The sequence below is a fragment of the Triturus cristatus genome, chromosome 11 (genome assembly GCF_964204655.1).
Source record: "Triturus cristatus chromosome 11, aTriCri1.1, whole genome shotgun sequence".
In the NCBI taxonomy this organism is placed as follows: domain Eukaryota; kingdom Metazoa; phylum Chordata; class Amphibia; order Caudata; family Salamandridae; genus Triturus; species Triturus cristatus.
Window position 1 is genome coordinate 149,044,372 of NC_140594.1, and position 14,690 is coordinate 149,059,061.

The 14,690-nt window shown below is 42.5% G+C and overlaps 1 protein-coding gene across 7 annotated transcripts in view; it reads left to right on the plus strand.

The window, feature by feature from the left end:
* Window positions 1-14,690, plus strand: part of SBNO1 (strawberry notch homolog 1) — a 1,282,279-nt gene that overhangs the window by 321,459 nt on the left and 946,130 nt on the right. For all 7 annotated transcript variants that reach the window (XM_085634811.1, XM_085634813.1, XM_085634807.1 and 4 more), the window contains one exon: window positions 9,205-9,338. In XM_085634811.1, the coding sequence (XP_085490937.1) occupies window positions 9,205-9,338 (134 nt within the window). The remainder of the gene's footprint in view (window positions 1-9,204; window positions 9,339-14,690) is intronic.

Here is a 14,690-nt window from a genome sequence, read left to right on the forward strand (position 1 = left end):
TGCAGGTCTGGTGTCAATCTGTTCAGTATTTCCTGAGAAAATAGCATTTAAAAGCATATAAATATCTATACGCGCGCACGCGATATTCTGATTGGTTGTTAGATGTCGGTAAACATTCGAATCAGTCGAAATCAGGAAGTGTCGGCCGCCATTTTGTCTCTCACACTGAAAAGGAAAGGGGGAAAAAGGTGGAAAACGTGAAAAGGGGGCAGGGAAGAGAGTTCCTGACCCCCTAGCCTTTGTCAGGGGGTCACAGAAGGACCCCCAAGGGGGAAAAAACCTTTTTTTTTTTTTATCGCGGGGAGCGCGCATGGTGCGCGAACAGTTAAAAACCTTGAAAAAACAAATTTAATAAATACATAACTTAGCATTTAAAAAAAACCGTACAAATTCACTGAAAAAACCATAGGTTTCGCACACGATATAGTTAGGAATTAGCATTTAAAAAACCTTGCAAATTCACTTAAAAAACCATAGGTTTCACACAGGTTATAGTTAGGTGGATATTTCACTCGTAAAAAACCAATGAAATTCCCCCGTTATAGTTAGTTCAGATAACTATAACTCGCGCGACCGCCACTCTATCACAAGGATGATGTCATCAGTGATGTCATGAGTGATGCCACTGACCATGTCATGAGTGATGTAATATGTGACGTCCTGAGCAGTGGATTGCGGGCGCGCGAGTTAGTCATCTGAACTAACTATAACGGGGGAATTTCATTGGTTTTTTACAAGTGAAATATCCACCTAACTATAACCTGTGTGAAACCTATGGTTTTTTAAGTGTGTGTGTGTGTGTGTGTATATATATATATATATATATATATATATATATATTTCACTTAAAAAACCATAGGTTTCACACAAGTTATAGTTAGCTGTACATTTCACACGTAAAAAACCAATGAAATTCCACGTTATAGTTAGATCAGGTAACTATAACTTGCGCGCCCACAATAAACTACTGATGACGTCACATATTACATCACTCATGACATGGTCAGTGACATCACTCATGACATCAATGATGACATCTGAAATGACACATTGTGGATTGCGGTCGCGCTAGTTATAGTTACCTGATCTAACTATAACGTGGAATTTCATTGGTTTTTTACGTGTGAAATGTACAGCTAACTATAACTTGTGTGAAACCTATGGTTTTTTAAGTGAATTTGCAAGGTTTTTTAAATGCTAATTCCTAACTATAACGTGTGAAACCTATGGTTTTTTCAGTGAATTTGTACGTTTTTTTTAAATGCTAAGTTATGTATTTATTTTTAATTTTTTTTTCTGGTTTTTCACCGTGCACACACCCTGCGCGCACGATGCGCTTCGCGCACCGTGCGCGCGCTGTGGGCACTCGGTGCGCTTCGCGCACCGAGCGCCCACGTTGCGCATTTCGTGCCGTGCACGCCTCGACATTTTTTACAAAATATCAATTGTTTTTTTCTCCCTTGGGGGTCCTTAGATTTATATATTAAATGTGATTGTTAATCCTTTTTTTTTTTTACCGTACGCGTACGGTAAGCTTACCGTACGCGCACTCCGCGATTTTTTAAAAAAAAATTATTAATTGTATTTTTCGTACTTTTTGGTCCTTCCTGGACCTCCTCACAAACGCTAGGGGGTCTGCAACTCTCTTCGTTGCCCCCTTTTCACGTTATCCACCTTTGTTTTTCAGAGCGAGACACATAAAATGGCGGCCGACACTTTCTGATTTCGACCGATTCGAATGTTTACAGTCATGTAACCACCAATCAGAATTGAGCTCGCGCACGGCACCGTACGCGTACGGTAAGCTTACCGTAAGCGCACGGAGCGCGCTTACAGATATATATATATTGATTTAAATGCTATTTTCACAGGACCTACTGAACAGATTTACACCAGACCTGCAAAAGGCACATCTCTGACCTGAGGACTACCTCTCTGCCAAATTTCAAGTAATTCTGTTCAGCCGTTCGGGCTGTAGCTCGGACTAAAGGTCCTATGGGAAAATGCATGGGGAAAACGCGTTTTGGGACCCCCCTTTTTTCTCAGCCCCCGCTTGACGAATCCCCCCCGAGACTTTCAGGGTAGGAGCGGAGCGTAGCGCCCCATTAGTTTTGAAAATTTCGCGAGGATTCGTCATCCGGCGCCAAAGTTATTCCAAATAGAATGTTGCGGATTTCCTATGGAAACACTGTCCTAACTAGAACTATATATATATATATATATATATATATATATATATATATATATATATATAATTTATTTTCTGACTTCTATGTATATTTATTACTAACTCTTTTCATAGTTATTATGCTGGTCAATATCTCCGCCTGTCACGCGGGGGACCTGGGTTTCTTCCCCGACGGGTTTAGGGATGATGCTTTTTAAGGTTCTGTACACGTGTTCTATCTTGTTTTGGTTTGCATCGGTGCAGTTGGTACCAATGGTGCGGCCTCCTATATTATGTAGGTCATGCTCTTCGAGGTTCCCTTGTCTTTCAATAAGAAAATTTGTCATGGGATATCCACACAGCGTGAAGGCAGGCATGCTAGGTTTTTCCTTGCTGGAGTTTTGTTCCAGATCTCTCTCTCTCTCTCTCTCTCTCTCTCACTCTCTCACTCTCTCACTCTCTCACTCTCTCACTCTCTCACTCTCTCACTCTCTCACTCTCTCACTCTCTCACTCTCTCACTCTCTCACTCTCTCACTCTCTCACTCTCTCACTCTCTCACTCTCTCACTCTCTCACTCTCTCACTCTCTCACTCTCTCACTCTCTCACTCTCTCTCTCACTCTCTCTCTCACTCTCTCTCTCACTCTCTCTCTCACTCTCTCTCTCACTCTCTCTCTCTCTCTCTCACTCTCTCACTCTCTCACTCTCTCACTCTCTCTCTCACTCTCTCACTCTCTCACTCTCACTCTCTCACTCTCTCACTCTCTCACTCTCTCACTCTCTCACTCTCTCACTCTCTCACTCTCTCACTCTCTCACTCTCTCACTCTCTCACTCTCTCACTCTCTCACTCTCTCACTCTCTCACTCTCTCACTCTCTCACTCTCTCACTCTCTCACTCTCTCACTCTCTCACTCTCTCACTCTCTCACTCTCTCACTCTCTCACTCTCTCACTCTCTCACTCTCTCACTCTCTCACTCTCTCACTCTCTCACTCTCTCACTCTCTCACTCTCTCACTCTCTCACTCTCTCACTCTCTCACTCTCTCACTCACTCTCTCTCTCTCTCTCTCTCTCTCTCTCTCTCTCTCTCTCTCTCTCTCACTCTCTCTCTCACTCTCTCTCACTCTCTCTCACTCTCTCTCTCTCTTTCTTTCCCTCTCTTTCTTTCCCTCTCTTTCTTTCCCTCTCTTTCTCTCTCTTTCTTTCTCTCTTTCCTTCTCTTTCCCTCTCCCCCACCTATCCTGGGAGCGAGCCTTGTGTGTGTGCCTGACCTGCCCTGTATCCATTAACCGTTGTACCTCCGGGTACGGCTGGCCAGTTGACTACCTGGTGGTGCCCCTGCCTTTTTCTGCCGGCGCATATGTGCGGTTGATGTTACATATCATTGGGATTTTGCATGTGTGTGGTGTAGTTCTCACTGTCTGCTTCTGTGTATCCCCGTCATCCTCCTACATGTATCTCCTGGTAGTCATGGTTCTGTTTATCTCGGCATGGTGAAATCTGTCCCTCCACATGTGAATTTTGACATCCACTGTTGTGCATGCTCTGTTTGTATGCCCTGACTCTATCATACTGTTGTTCCTTTCTGGGACCTTGTCTCTTGCGGGTCCATGGGACTTGTGCTTGGTTTACCTTCTTCTTGAAGAAGTTTGAGTCTTTGTGTCCATCCTGCACTGGCCATTCTGGTTATGGGCTTCCCTTTCGTTCCTGTCTGGACAAGAGGTCTTGTACCGTCCTCTGATGTACTGTGGTGCCTTTGCTTACCCTTGTTGATGCTCCCTTACAGAGCTTAATGGGTCTGGTGTCGACCATGCTGGAATTGCTGTTCCCATCGTGTGTTCGTCAGTGTTATTGACGATGGAGTTCTCTTTGGAACTTGATGGTTTTCAGTCGCAGACCTTCGTCAATGGGGTATAGCTTTGGTATCTATTCTAAGTGAAGGAATCTGCCGCTAGATGTCTTTATCAGATGAACGAGTTACTTACCTTCGGTAACGATGAATCTGGTAGAGACAGTCTAGACGCAGATTCCTTAACGCCCACCCATCCTCCCCACTCTGCGAGGGCTTTTGTCAGGGTGGGTTCTACCCACTTGCCTCCTTGCAGGTGGCCTTTGTCTTCTGGCGGGATGGTATGCTTTACCTCCCTCCAGGGTAGAATGTCTTGTGCTGTTTTAGCTGTTGCTTCTCCACCCATTCTTGTTATTGGGTGATGGTTCTCCAGTGTGGGGTTTGATCATGTTCTTATACTCTCCATTCCACCCTCTTCTATTTTTTTAACCATTACTTGGGGTTTCCTTGACTGTGTTGCAGTCACTTGCTTAATAGTCTATTTGACTGTGCTGCAGTCAATAGATCATTTACTGGGTGTATATTACGTTCTCTGTTGCAGAACTGTGGTCAGTTGCCATGAGTCATGTTGTTCCAGTTCTGTTGCCCGTTACATTCTGTGATTGCAGGCTACCTATCGTTTGCCATGTCCTTCAACTCCAATGCCGCTTTGCCACATAGGAGGGTATGGCTCTTTGCTTCTGCGACACTGTTTCTAGGAGCGAGTGCTCTGCTCTCCCCCCTTCAGTCCCGTACACTATAAAGTACTCCATAATTGATATACACGGTGATATTTCTCATCATTGTATGATTTCTTGTCATTGTTTCGCAGATTTTTTATCTATTTTTAGCACACTGTTACCTCACTCATGGTTTTGGTAGTGGCTCAGAGTTGTGGCGCGGAAATGCTTCACAGTAGAAAACGGACGTCTGCGCACCGGAAGGGACTTGTATGGCTCCATTGACATATCTGTGAACGACGTCAGGACGGAGCAATGCAGCGCCGTCCCCTGGCGCTCAGAGGTACTGCTGAAGATTTTCCGGATCCTGTCTGATGCTTGGGGATATTCTAAGTTAAGGAATCTGCGGCTAGATTTGTGTGTCTACCAGATATATCGTTACCGAAGGTAAATAACATGTTCTTTTGAATGATTGAACAGGTGAAAGCCTATTGAGGTTTTTCATTTTGTTTTGTTTGCTGGGTAGACTTATTAGTATTGTCTCAGCTTGTGATTTGGGTACGATTTGTTTTCTATTTCCCAGCTGGCAATTATCCTCCCTTTAACCTCGGCTTGTTTATTTAGCTCCCTGATCAATATCCCTCCTGTGTGCTGGCTGCTTTATTTATTTTCTTTTAGCTAGTAAAGGTGTGAAGTCTAAAAATCTGGTTTCAAACTTAAGCTGTTTAGGAAGAGAGTGAGTGTGCCTAAGAGGTATGTGTTTGGGTACCCTTTGATCTGGATAATAATCGCTGTGCGTATAATCGTGTGATATTGACCTAAAGGGAATGTAGTCCAACATTCTTTGCATCTTTGACAGCTGTCTGTAATTGTCTGAAATATCTTAAACATCTAGCTAGGATCTGATTAGTGCGTTATATTTTGTGATGAATTCTTTGAAAATGTGTGGTTTGAGACTGTTTTTGTGCATGTCACTTATTTTCTGTTCTTGGTCAGAGAAGTCTGAGTTTAAATCGGTCAGACTGATCTTTGTGTAGTGAAGTCTGGCTGTGTCCGAGTTAGTGCAGAATATAGTCGGGTGATTTCTTTTTTTTTTTCTTTCAACATGGCGGACCTCCACCAGCATTTCCAGAACTGCGTGGGCTGATCAGCTTCAGTCTGTTGGCCACAATTGCGTTATGGTGTATCTAACTGCATTAAATGTCAGGAATTGGCATGCCAGTATTGAATATGCACCCTGCAGTGTTGAACGTGTGTAGCTCTGTGCCAAAAAATGTCAACTATACTGATAATTACTGCTTCTTCCAAGCTATATAGGTTTGTTTTCAGTTCTAGTAGTGCCGCGGTGTAGGCTGCCTTTGTTTTAGTTTTATGTAAAAATGTGCAACCAATGAGCACACGTGGGCTTAGAGAATGCAGTGCGAAATCTTCCTGGCTAGGGGCGCTGGGTTGGCTGCACAGTTTGCTCCGATCGGTGCTGTTGTGTAAGGTAATAGTTTTCTAAGTTTGTCACAGCCAAACTGTCCCTCATTTTGAAGTCTTGCCTGTGCCAGCGCGCATGCGCTGCTCTTCGAGGCATTCAGTGAGGGCTTTTAAACCCTGAACACACGCGTGTTTTTTAAAAATGTTATCACCCGCAATTGGCCTTTGCGTGTGTCTTTCAAAAAAAATAAAAAATGGCAGCACGAATTGGTCCAAGGCGGGTGCATGTCCCGCCTTCTCTGTTCCCTGGCCTAGGGTGCTCGGGAGCGAGTAGCAGCGCCATCTGTTTCCAATTATCTAATTGGAAACAGATGGCGGTCAGCGCTGGTCGCGCTTCTTATCTTGTTTTTTTGGGTTACTTGAAGGTGTGGCAGGCATTCAACCTCTTCTCTGCGGTGCCGTCTGTTGCTGCACATATTTTCTGCACAAATTGATTGATCACTTTCTTACTGCCAGTGCCTTTATTCTCGGTATGTGGCAGGAGGCCCCCCACACAATACCACTCAGTGTCACATAATTATATGCTACATAATTACACTGCACTCAATGCAATATACACTCCGAATAATACCACTCAGTGCCACATAATTACATGCCACATAATTACACTCTACTCAGTGCAACATAAATACACTCCACATAATGCCACTCAGTACCACAGAATTACATGTCACATAATTACACAATTCAATGCAACATAAATACACTCCACACAATACCACTGTGGCACATAATTATATGCTACATAATTACACTCCACTCAATGCAACATGCACTCCAAATAATACCACTCAGGGCCACATAATTACACTCTACTGAATACAACATACACTCCCCATAATGCCACTCAGTGCCGTATAATTACACACCACATACTTAGTCTACTCATTGCAACATAGATACACTCCATATAATACCTTTCAGTGCCACATAATTACATGCCACATATTGACACTCTACTCAATGCAACATAGACTCAACATAATACCACTCAGTATCACATAATTACACGTCACATAATTACACTCTGTTCAATGCAACATAAATACACTCCACATAATACCATTGTGGCACATAATTAGACGCCACATAATTACTCTCTACGCAATGCAACATAAATACACTCCACATAATACCACTTAGTGCCACATAATAACACGCCACATAATTGCACACTACTCAATGCAACATAAATGCACTCCACATAAATGCACTCTATACCACATACCACCAATCAAAATAAATGCACTCCACACCATGACACAATTTCACTAAATTTAATTTCACTCAACACCACAGTTCCAGGCCACACAATCCAACTCCACACATTTCCAATACACACCACTTAATTACACACCAAACAACATATTTCAACTCCACAATCCACAACGTACCTCCAATCCACACCATATAGTGTCACCACCTGAGCACCAAACATTATTCACCTCCACCATTTTGCATCAGCGCACCACCGAAGCATCACGTCAGTCTGCCGTTTGAATCTGGCATCTGTTGATTCTCCCCTAGTGTCCGTCCACTTCTCGTGTTCGAATTAAATTACTGTTTTCCAACCTCCACTCCCCCGTTATTTATGTCCCGCTCCCCAATAACAAAAATAAATTATAACAAACAAGCATGAGAACAGGCAGGAAGAAGTTGCCAGCAGTGCAAGTACAAATATACTAAAATACATTTTTTATGTTAAAATCTTTTTTTAATCCGGTTTTTCAGATGTATATAATGTTGTCTTCATTTGTATAAAGGTAACAAAAATGCTTAACACTTTTTATTATAACTTTTCAACATAATGCACAGCAGCCACAATGCTCTACAACATAGCCAAAAGTTCTGTCTAAACACACAAGGTCCCAAAGGCGAGACCTATTGACTATGCCAATGCTTGTTTAGCGTTGTATCCGCAAAGTGAGCCAATAAATATAGAGTATTTTAGTGAATAAATAAAGGAAAGGAAATGCTGGAATAGCACAATTTTATTAATGGTTATGCTTCAAATTACTGATTCAGGTTATTTTTTTCAGAAGGCCACGAAAGCTCATGAGTTAGGGCAGCTGGTAAATTACCATCTATCAGATATTTTTTTTACCGTAGATCTTAGCCTCCAAGTATTTTCCAGGATGGTGGTTTCCTTTGTCGCTGCAGTCGGGGCAACTAATTAACTTCCAGCGCGTCTGGCATCGGGATCCTCTGTGGGAATATACTGAATTGGCGTGCATCAGCTTTAAAGTCTTGAAACTTTGAACAGCCCAGTAATTGAGGAAGACCATTTACTAGGTAGATGGAGACTAATTTAATGTGTGGCCTGTCTTCATCGCAAATCCTATGCTGTACCAAGAACTTCACTTTGTCTCGCTCCTTTTGAGGCTTCAACCCTAAGATCTCCAGTGACCTACATATTGCTAGGCTAGACGCTTTGTTCTCTTTCTTCAGAGAAGAACTAACAAATTTACTGCTTCTGAAATAAACTATCTTTCTGATGTTTTCTTGCACTTCCGCTTGCAGTCTTTGCACCTGTATGAGAAGCGTACCTGTTATTGACACATGGGCACTTAAACTTTTTGTTACATAAAGGATTTGCCTTTCGAAAAACCTTTACCCCTAATTCGAACATAAAACATAGTTCACTTACTTTTCTCCTTGCTGATTAATCCTCAGTCACAGCACACTGTTTAGCAATACCTGACACTGTTGCATCAACCTGTTATCCTCAGTGATCTATGTGCTATATGAATATTCTGATGAGATCTGTAAACTCTAATGACCAATATAAATAGCATTGACCATTATAAATATAAAATCGACTAATGTTTTTTATCTAAAGTACTCTAACTGCCTGAGTTATGTTCACTCAAAAACCTGAAAATCCGTTGATGCCTCTTGGTTCATCTGCATCTACTCTCACTGGACACACTTCTGCATATTCATACTATTTCCCCTCCGATTCATGCCCCCCGTTTAAAAGAATTTACAACTTAAACTACATAATTACCTGGGACTACTTCACATTCATGTACTTTATCTTGCAGCAACATGAAACTTTCCTTCCCAATGGCGACCGAGCAGGGTTCCTGATAGGCGATGGTGCAGGAGTTGGTAAAGGGAGGACAATAGCTGGAATTATCTTCGAAAATTACATTCTTGGCAGAAAAAGAGCCCTCTGGTAAGGTTCCAGGGAAAGTAATTATGCAATTGTTATGGATTTTTTCATCCAAAATATCAGCATACACGATTTGGATGTTGTATTTTATGTATGCACTGTCACTGCCCATCATCGCCCTAGAAAGCAATAATGTGCTTTTAATATTGAGAGGCATTATGTAAAGTTTCTTGCGATTACATAGTTGTCTTTCAAAATTGCTGTTGAAACACTACATTTTTGTACATTGTTTTTTGATCTGATAGCCCTAAACAGTGTATAGTTTGGCCCTTGTGTGTGATATGGAACAATTTTTGACAAACCTTTATTGTAAAAAAAAAAAAAAAACTTTTAAAAACCCATATGTTGTATGCATATTTATGATCCATGTTGAGGCTATATTTAGTACTTTTTAAAATCTTTTTTATTAGAAATAAAACTACAAATACATTCTTTGGTGTTGTTAACCCCTTCGCTGCCAGGCCTCTGCGTCCCCCCCTGCCATGCCTTTATTTTGGCTTTTGGAGGTAGTTTGCGCTTAGGCCCCTGTAACCTTTTGACCACTTAAGGTATCCACGCCAAATAAGCGTCCTTTTCTACCAACATCACAGGGATTCTAAAGCTACCCGGGGTTTGTGGATTCCCCTGAAGGGGACCCAGAAATTAGCCAATATACAGCTACATTTTTAATTTTTTGGGGGAAAAATTGGAAAAAAGGGCTACAGATGAAAGTGTTCCCTGCAAATGGTATCAACAAAGGGATTGTGGGGCTGAAATCACCATCTTCACTGCTTTCAGAGACCAGCAGACTTTTGTCAGAAAAGCAAAGATTTTTTACACAGTTTTGGCAATTTTCTGGGTCATAGCCTATTTTTGCAGTTGTTTGTGCTTCAACTTCCTTTCAGTTAGTGGTAAAAATGGGTATGAAAGCAATGATGGATCCTGGAAATCTATACACTTCTGAAAAGAAGGCAACATTTTTAATTCAACAAGGGGTCGTTTGTGTAGATCCTTCAAGGTTTTCGTATAGAAACTAACAGTTGAAAATAGAAAAAATTGAACATGAGTTAAAAAAAAAAAAATACTTTTGTGCCAACGTTTTCACCTGTAACTTCTACTAAGTATGACAGATGTTTGAAACCAATATACCATTACATCCGCTGGATTCTTCTGGTTGGGGGGATATATAGGACTTGTAGGTTCACCAAGAACCCGAGGAACCCAGAGCCAATAACTGAGCAGCGTCTTGCATGGTTTTTTATTATGTACCGGGTATATAGCAATTATTTTGGGAAAATGTATACATGGAAAAATCGGTATGAAAGACACCGATGTAATTCTGAAATGGGAACAAAATATAGTATAGAAACAGATATTTGCACATTTCCGAAATTGGGAGTACCCATACTAGCATGAGAATTGTCATTTTTCAAAATGACTTCTTTTTTACAAATTGTCTTTCATTTGGAAGTCAGAAATGCATCAAAAGTCAATAGGCAATGACAGTTGCTCTACAAGTCTGTGTTACCCTAAGTCTTCAGATACAAATGGTACCTCACTTGTGTGGGTAGGCCTTGTGCCCACAACAGGAAACGGCTCAAAACACAACGTGGGCACACCACATTTTCACAGTGAAAAATTACCCTTTTTTTGCAAAATGCCTAGCTGTAGTTTTTTAACCCTAGCTGTGCCGGCACATAGGGAAACCTAGCAAACCTATACATTTTTTACAACTAGACACCCAGGGAAATCCAGGATGGGGTGACTTGACTGGCTCTCACCAGGTTCTGTTACCCAGAATCCCTTGCAAACCTAAAAATATGTCCCAAAAAACAAATTTTCGTCACATTTCTGTGTGTGGATCCACAAAATTCCACCCCCCTGCATTCCCCAAAGTCTTCAAAGAAATAGTACCTCACTTGTGTGGGTAAGCCTAGTGCCAGCGACAGGAAACGGCCCAAAACGTAAGGTGGACACACCACATTTTCACAGTGAAAAATGACCCTTTTTTTGCACAGTGCCTAGCTGTAGTTTTTGAACCCTAGCTCTGCTAGCATATAGGGAAACCTAGCAAACCTGTACATTTTTGAAAACTAGACACCCGGCGGATGCCATGGAGGTATGGCTGGCGGGGATCCCCATCGTTTTCTTACCCAGAATCCCCTGCATACCTCAAATTTAGCTGAAAAAATCACTTTTTTACACATTTTTGTGGGGGAAAGTTGTGGCATCGCTCGGCTGACACAAATGTCCTACCAAAACCTATTGAGGCGACATCAAAATTGCCTATCACAAAATGTTTTGGGCCCTTGCCTGTCGCGGGTACTTGGGCCTCCCACAAGGCACCATTTTTATCGGGAGACCTGGGGGAACGCTGGGTGGTAGGAAATTTGTGTCCGCCAGATGATGCCACAACTTTCCCACACAAAAATGTGTTGAAAAAGCGATTTAAAAAATCCCCAGCTAAAATTGAGGTTTGCAGGGAATTCTGGGTAAGAAAATGTTGGGGGATCCACGCAAGCCATACCTCCCTGGAATCCCCCAGGTGTTTAGTTTTCAGAAATGTGTGGGTTTTGTAGGTTTCCCTAGCTGGCCACGGAGCAAGGGGCCAAAAACTCATGGGAACCCCCTTGAAAACCAGGTTGGTTTGTGATGGGTAATTTTGATGTCGCTTCACTAGGTTTTGGGCCCTTGCCTGTCGCAGGGCCTTGACCCACCCACGTGAGTGAGGTACCATTTCTATTGGGATACTTGGAGAAAGGCGGGGGGTAGTAAATTTGTTGTTTCTTTCTGCAGCGTGAAAATTTTGGCACAATAATGCAAGGAAAATGTGACAGACACATTCTGAGGTTTGCAGGACATTGTGGGTAAGATAACTTGTTGGGATCCACAAGAGAGACATCACCATGTACTCCCATGGGTGTTTAGTTTACGACAATATCTACAGTTCGTGATGTTATTCTAGATGGAATGTGCACCTTGGCAGAGAGGCAAAAAAGACAAAGATTACTGCACAGCCATCTATTCCTCAAGCACACACACATACTGGTTGGATTTGACACGAGGGCGAGTGATGGTTCAGCATATAAAATGTGATCAACAAGCGATTTCACAAAAATGAAATGCATTGTCAAAAATTGAAAGGACAAAAAACTGAACTAGTGACGGGCAGCTCGTGAGCTGTAAATCCACGTCAAGGCCTCAACTGCTCTACAGGCCATTAACACACCTTTTATATGTGAAACACACAAGACCATTCCCACCACCAGGCAAGAAACCAACTCATTACAACATTCACGAAAAGGGACAAGGTACACCCTGCTGCAGAAAGACAGAAAAGTCAAATTTCTGCACAACAACCTATTCCTCAAGCACACAGACATACTGGTTGGATTTGGCACGAGGGTGAGTGATGGTTCAGTATATACAGTTGTATTAACCAGAGATTTCACAAAAATGAAATGCACTGTTAATAATTGAAAGGACGAGAAACTGAACCATTGAATCGCAGCTCGTGAGCTGTAAAGCCACAACAAGTCACCAACCTCTTTACAGGCCATTCATACACCTTTCATACGTGTGCCGCACACAAAACCATTCATACTGCCAGCCGTAGGCCCATCACATTTCAACACTCACATTAGCAGACCGCGCCATTCAAAGGCCCATCAATTTCATATGCCCACATTTCTGAGAGAACAACCACACCAGCTGATTGATTGCATGGAGTGGCGCTTGGCTAGCAGTGTTTGTAGTGACCACCAGCAATTCACTACTCACACACCGCCAGTCCACGCACACTGCCAGCCAAGAGCCAGTCCACACACACTCCCAGCCAAGTGCCGGTCCACGCACACCGCCAGCCAAGCGCCCGTCCACGCACACCGCCATCACATGTTTTATGCAACAAAAAAAACCACAGACCAATTGGCAATAGATGCAAACCTTTAACTACAAGCTCAACAGCTCTAACTGAATACATCACACTTTTGCCAACCATGAAATCTGAACAAAAATATAAAACAATACAGACCTGTCACTTTACTTTTATGCTCACGGTTGTAACCAAAAACTCAGTTGTGTGTGGTACTATTTAAAACATGTGGGCACACACAGCCCAGGATTAGAAGGACAATAGGGGCAGTACATACAACTCTCCTTCCGCACACCTCTTAACGCACTCACTCTACATTTTTTAGCGGGAACGTCTTTTTTTAGCTGTGAGAGGAAGGTGATCAGGAAAGTGGCAATCTTTCAATCTAGCCACATCCTCCTCCACTGCTTCTCTTGGAACACCTGCCTGTTCTACTAAAACAAGGCTGCCTGTCAAAGACTGCTGAAACTGAACAAATGTCATCTTTGACTCTGGAGAGCAATCCTTAAATACAACAAAGGCATTGTAGCTTGCTAAATAGAGTAAATGTATAGCCAACTTCTTATACCAAACGTATGCCTTATGAACAGCAGTGTAAGGTTCCACCCTCGGATCTACTCTTATCTACACCACCCATGTGCTTATTGTAGTCTAAAATGCACAGAGGTTTGCGCACTTTAGCAACCTGACCCCAAACAGTCACGGGTGAAGTACTTTCATCATGGATGGTAGTCAGCATATAGACATCTCTCCTGTCAGAATATTTCAGAGCTAGAAGCTCATCACTACGCAAGGCACTGCACTGTCCCTTCACAAGTTTTTTTACAAACCAGCTCTTTTGATCAACTTTTACGGTTAGAGCGGATTGTGCCACAAGCAACAGTGTCCACTTTGAACAATTCCTTGAACAATGGCCCAGCAGTGTAAAAGTTATCTACATATAAATGGTGGCCTTTGTTAAAAAGCAAATTAGTCTGCTCAACAATCTCAGCGAAAAATACATCGTCCGAAAACAACTGAAAGAAATTTATAGGCAATTTTTTTTCACAATTCACTCTACACCCTGCACCATGTTTGGGTCAACCCATAGTCCAGCACTTCCAGTGGGAAGCCTCGCAGACACAGGCTGCAATCCAGTTGCCTCTTGCTGTACTATAGGCACATCAGTGTCCTCCTCTAAAACAGGCACTTCATCTGCACTGAGAGTAGCTTCATCTGCACTGAGAGTAGCTTCATCTGCACTGAGAGTAGCTTCATCTGCACTGAGAGTAGCTTCATCTGCACTGAGTGTAGCTTCATCATCAGATGATTCCGTGTGGAGAGAACTCACTGCCGGAATCTTCCCCTCCCTCCTCTGCCTCAAATGCAGAGTCCGTCTCATAATCATGGACTCGAAAAGCATCCCAACAACCTGCTGAGCGGTCATCCTGCGGCTAGCCGTAATCCTTAATTATACAAGTAACTTGACAAATATGTCAACAGTACCCAAAGTGTATTAAAAA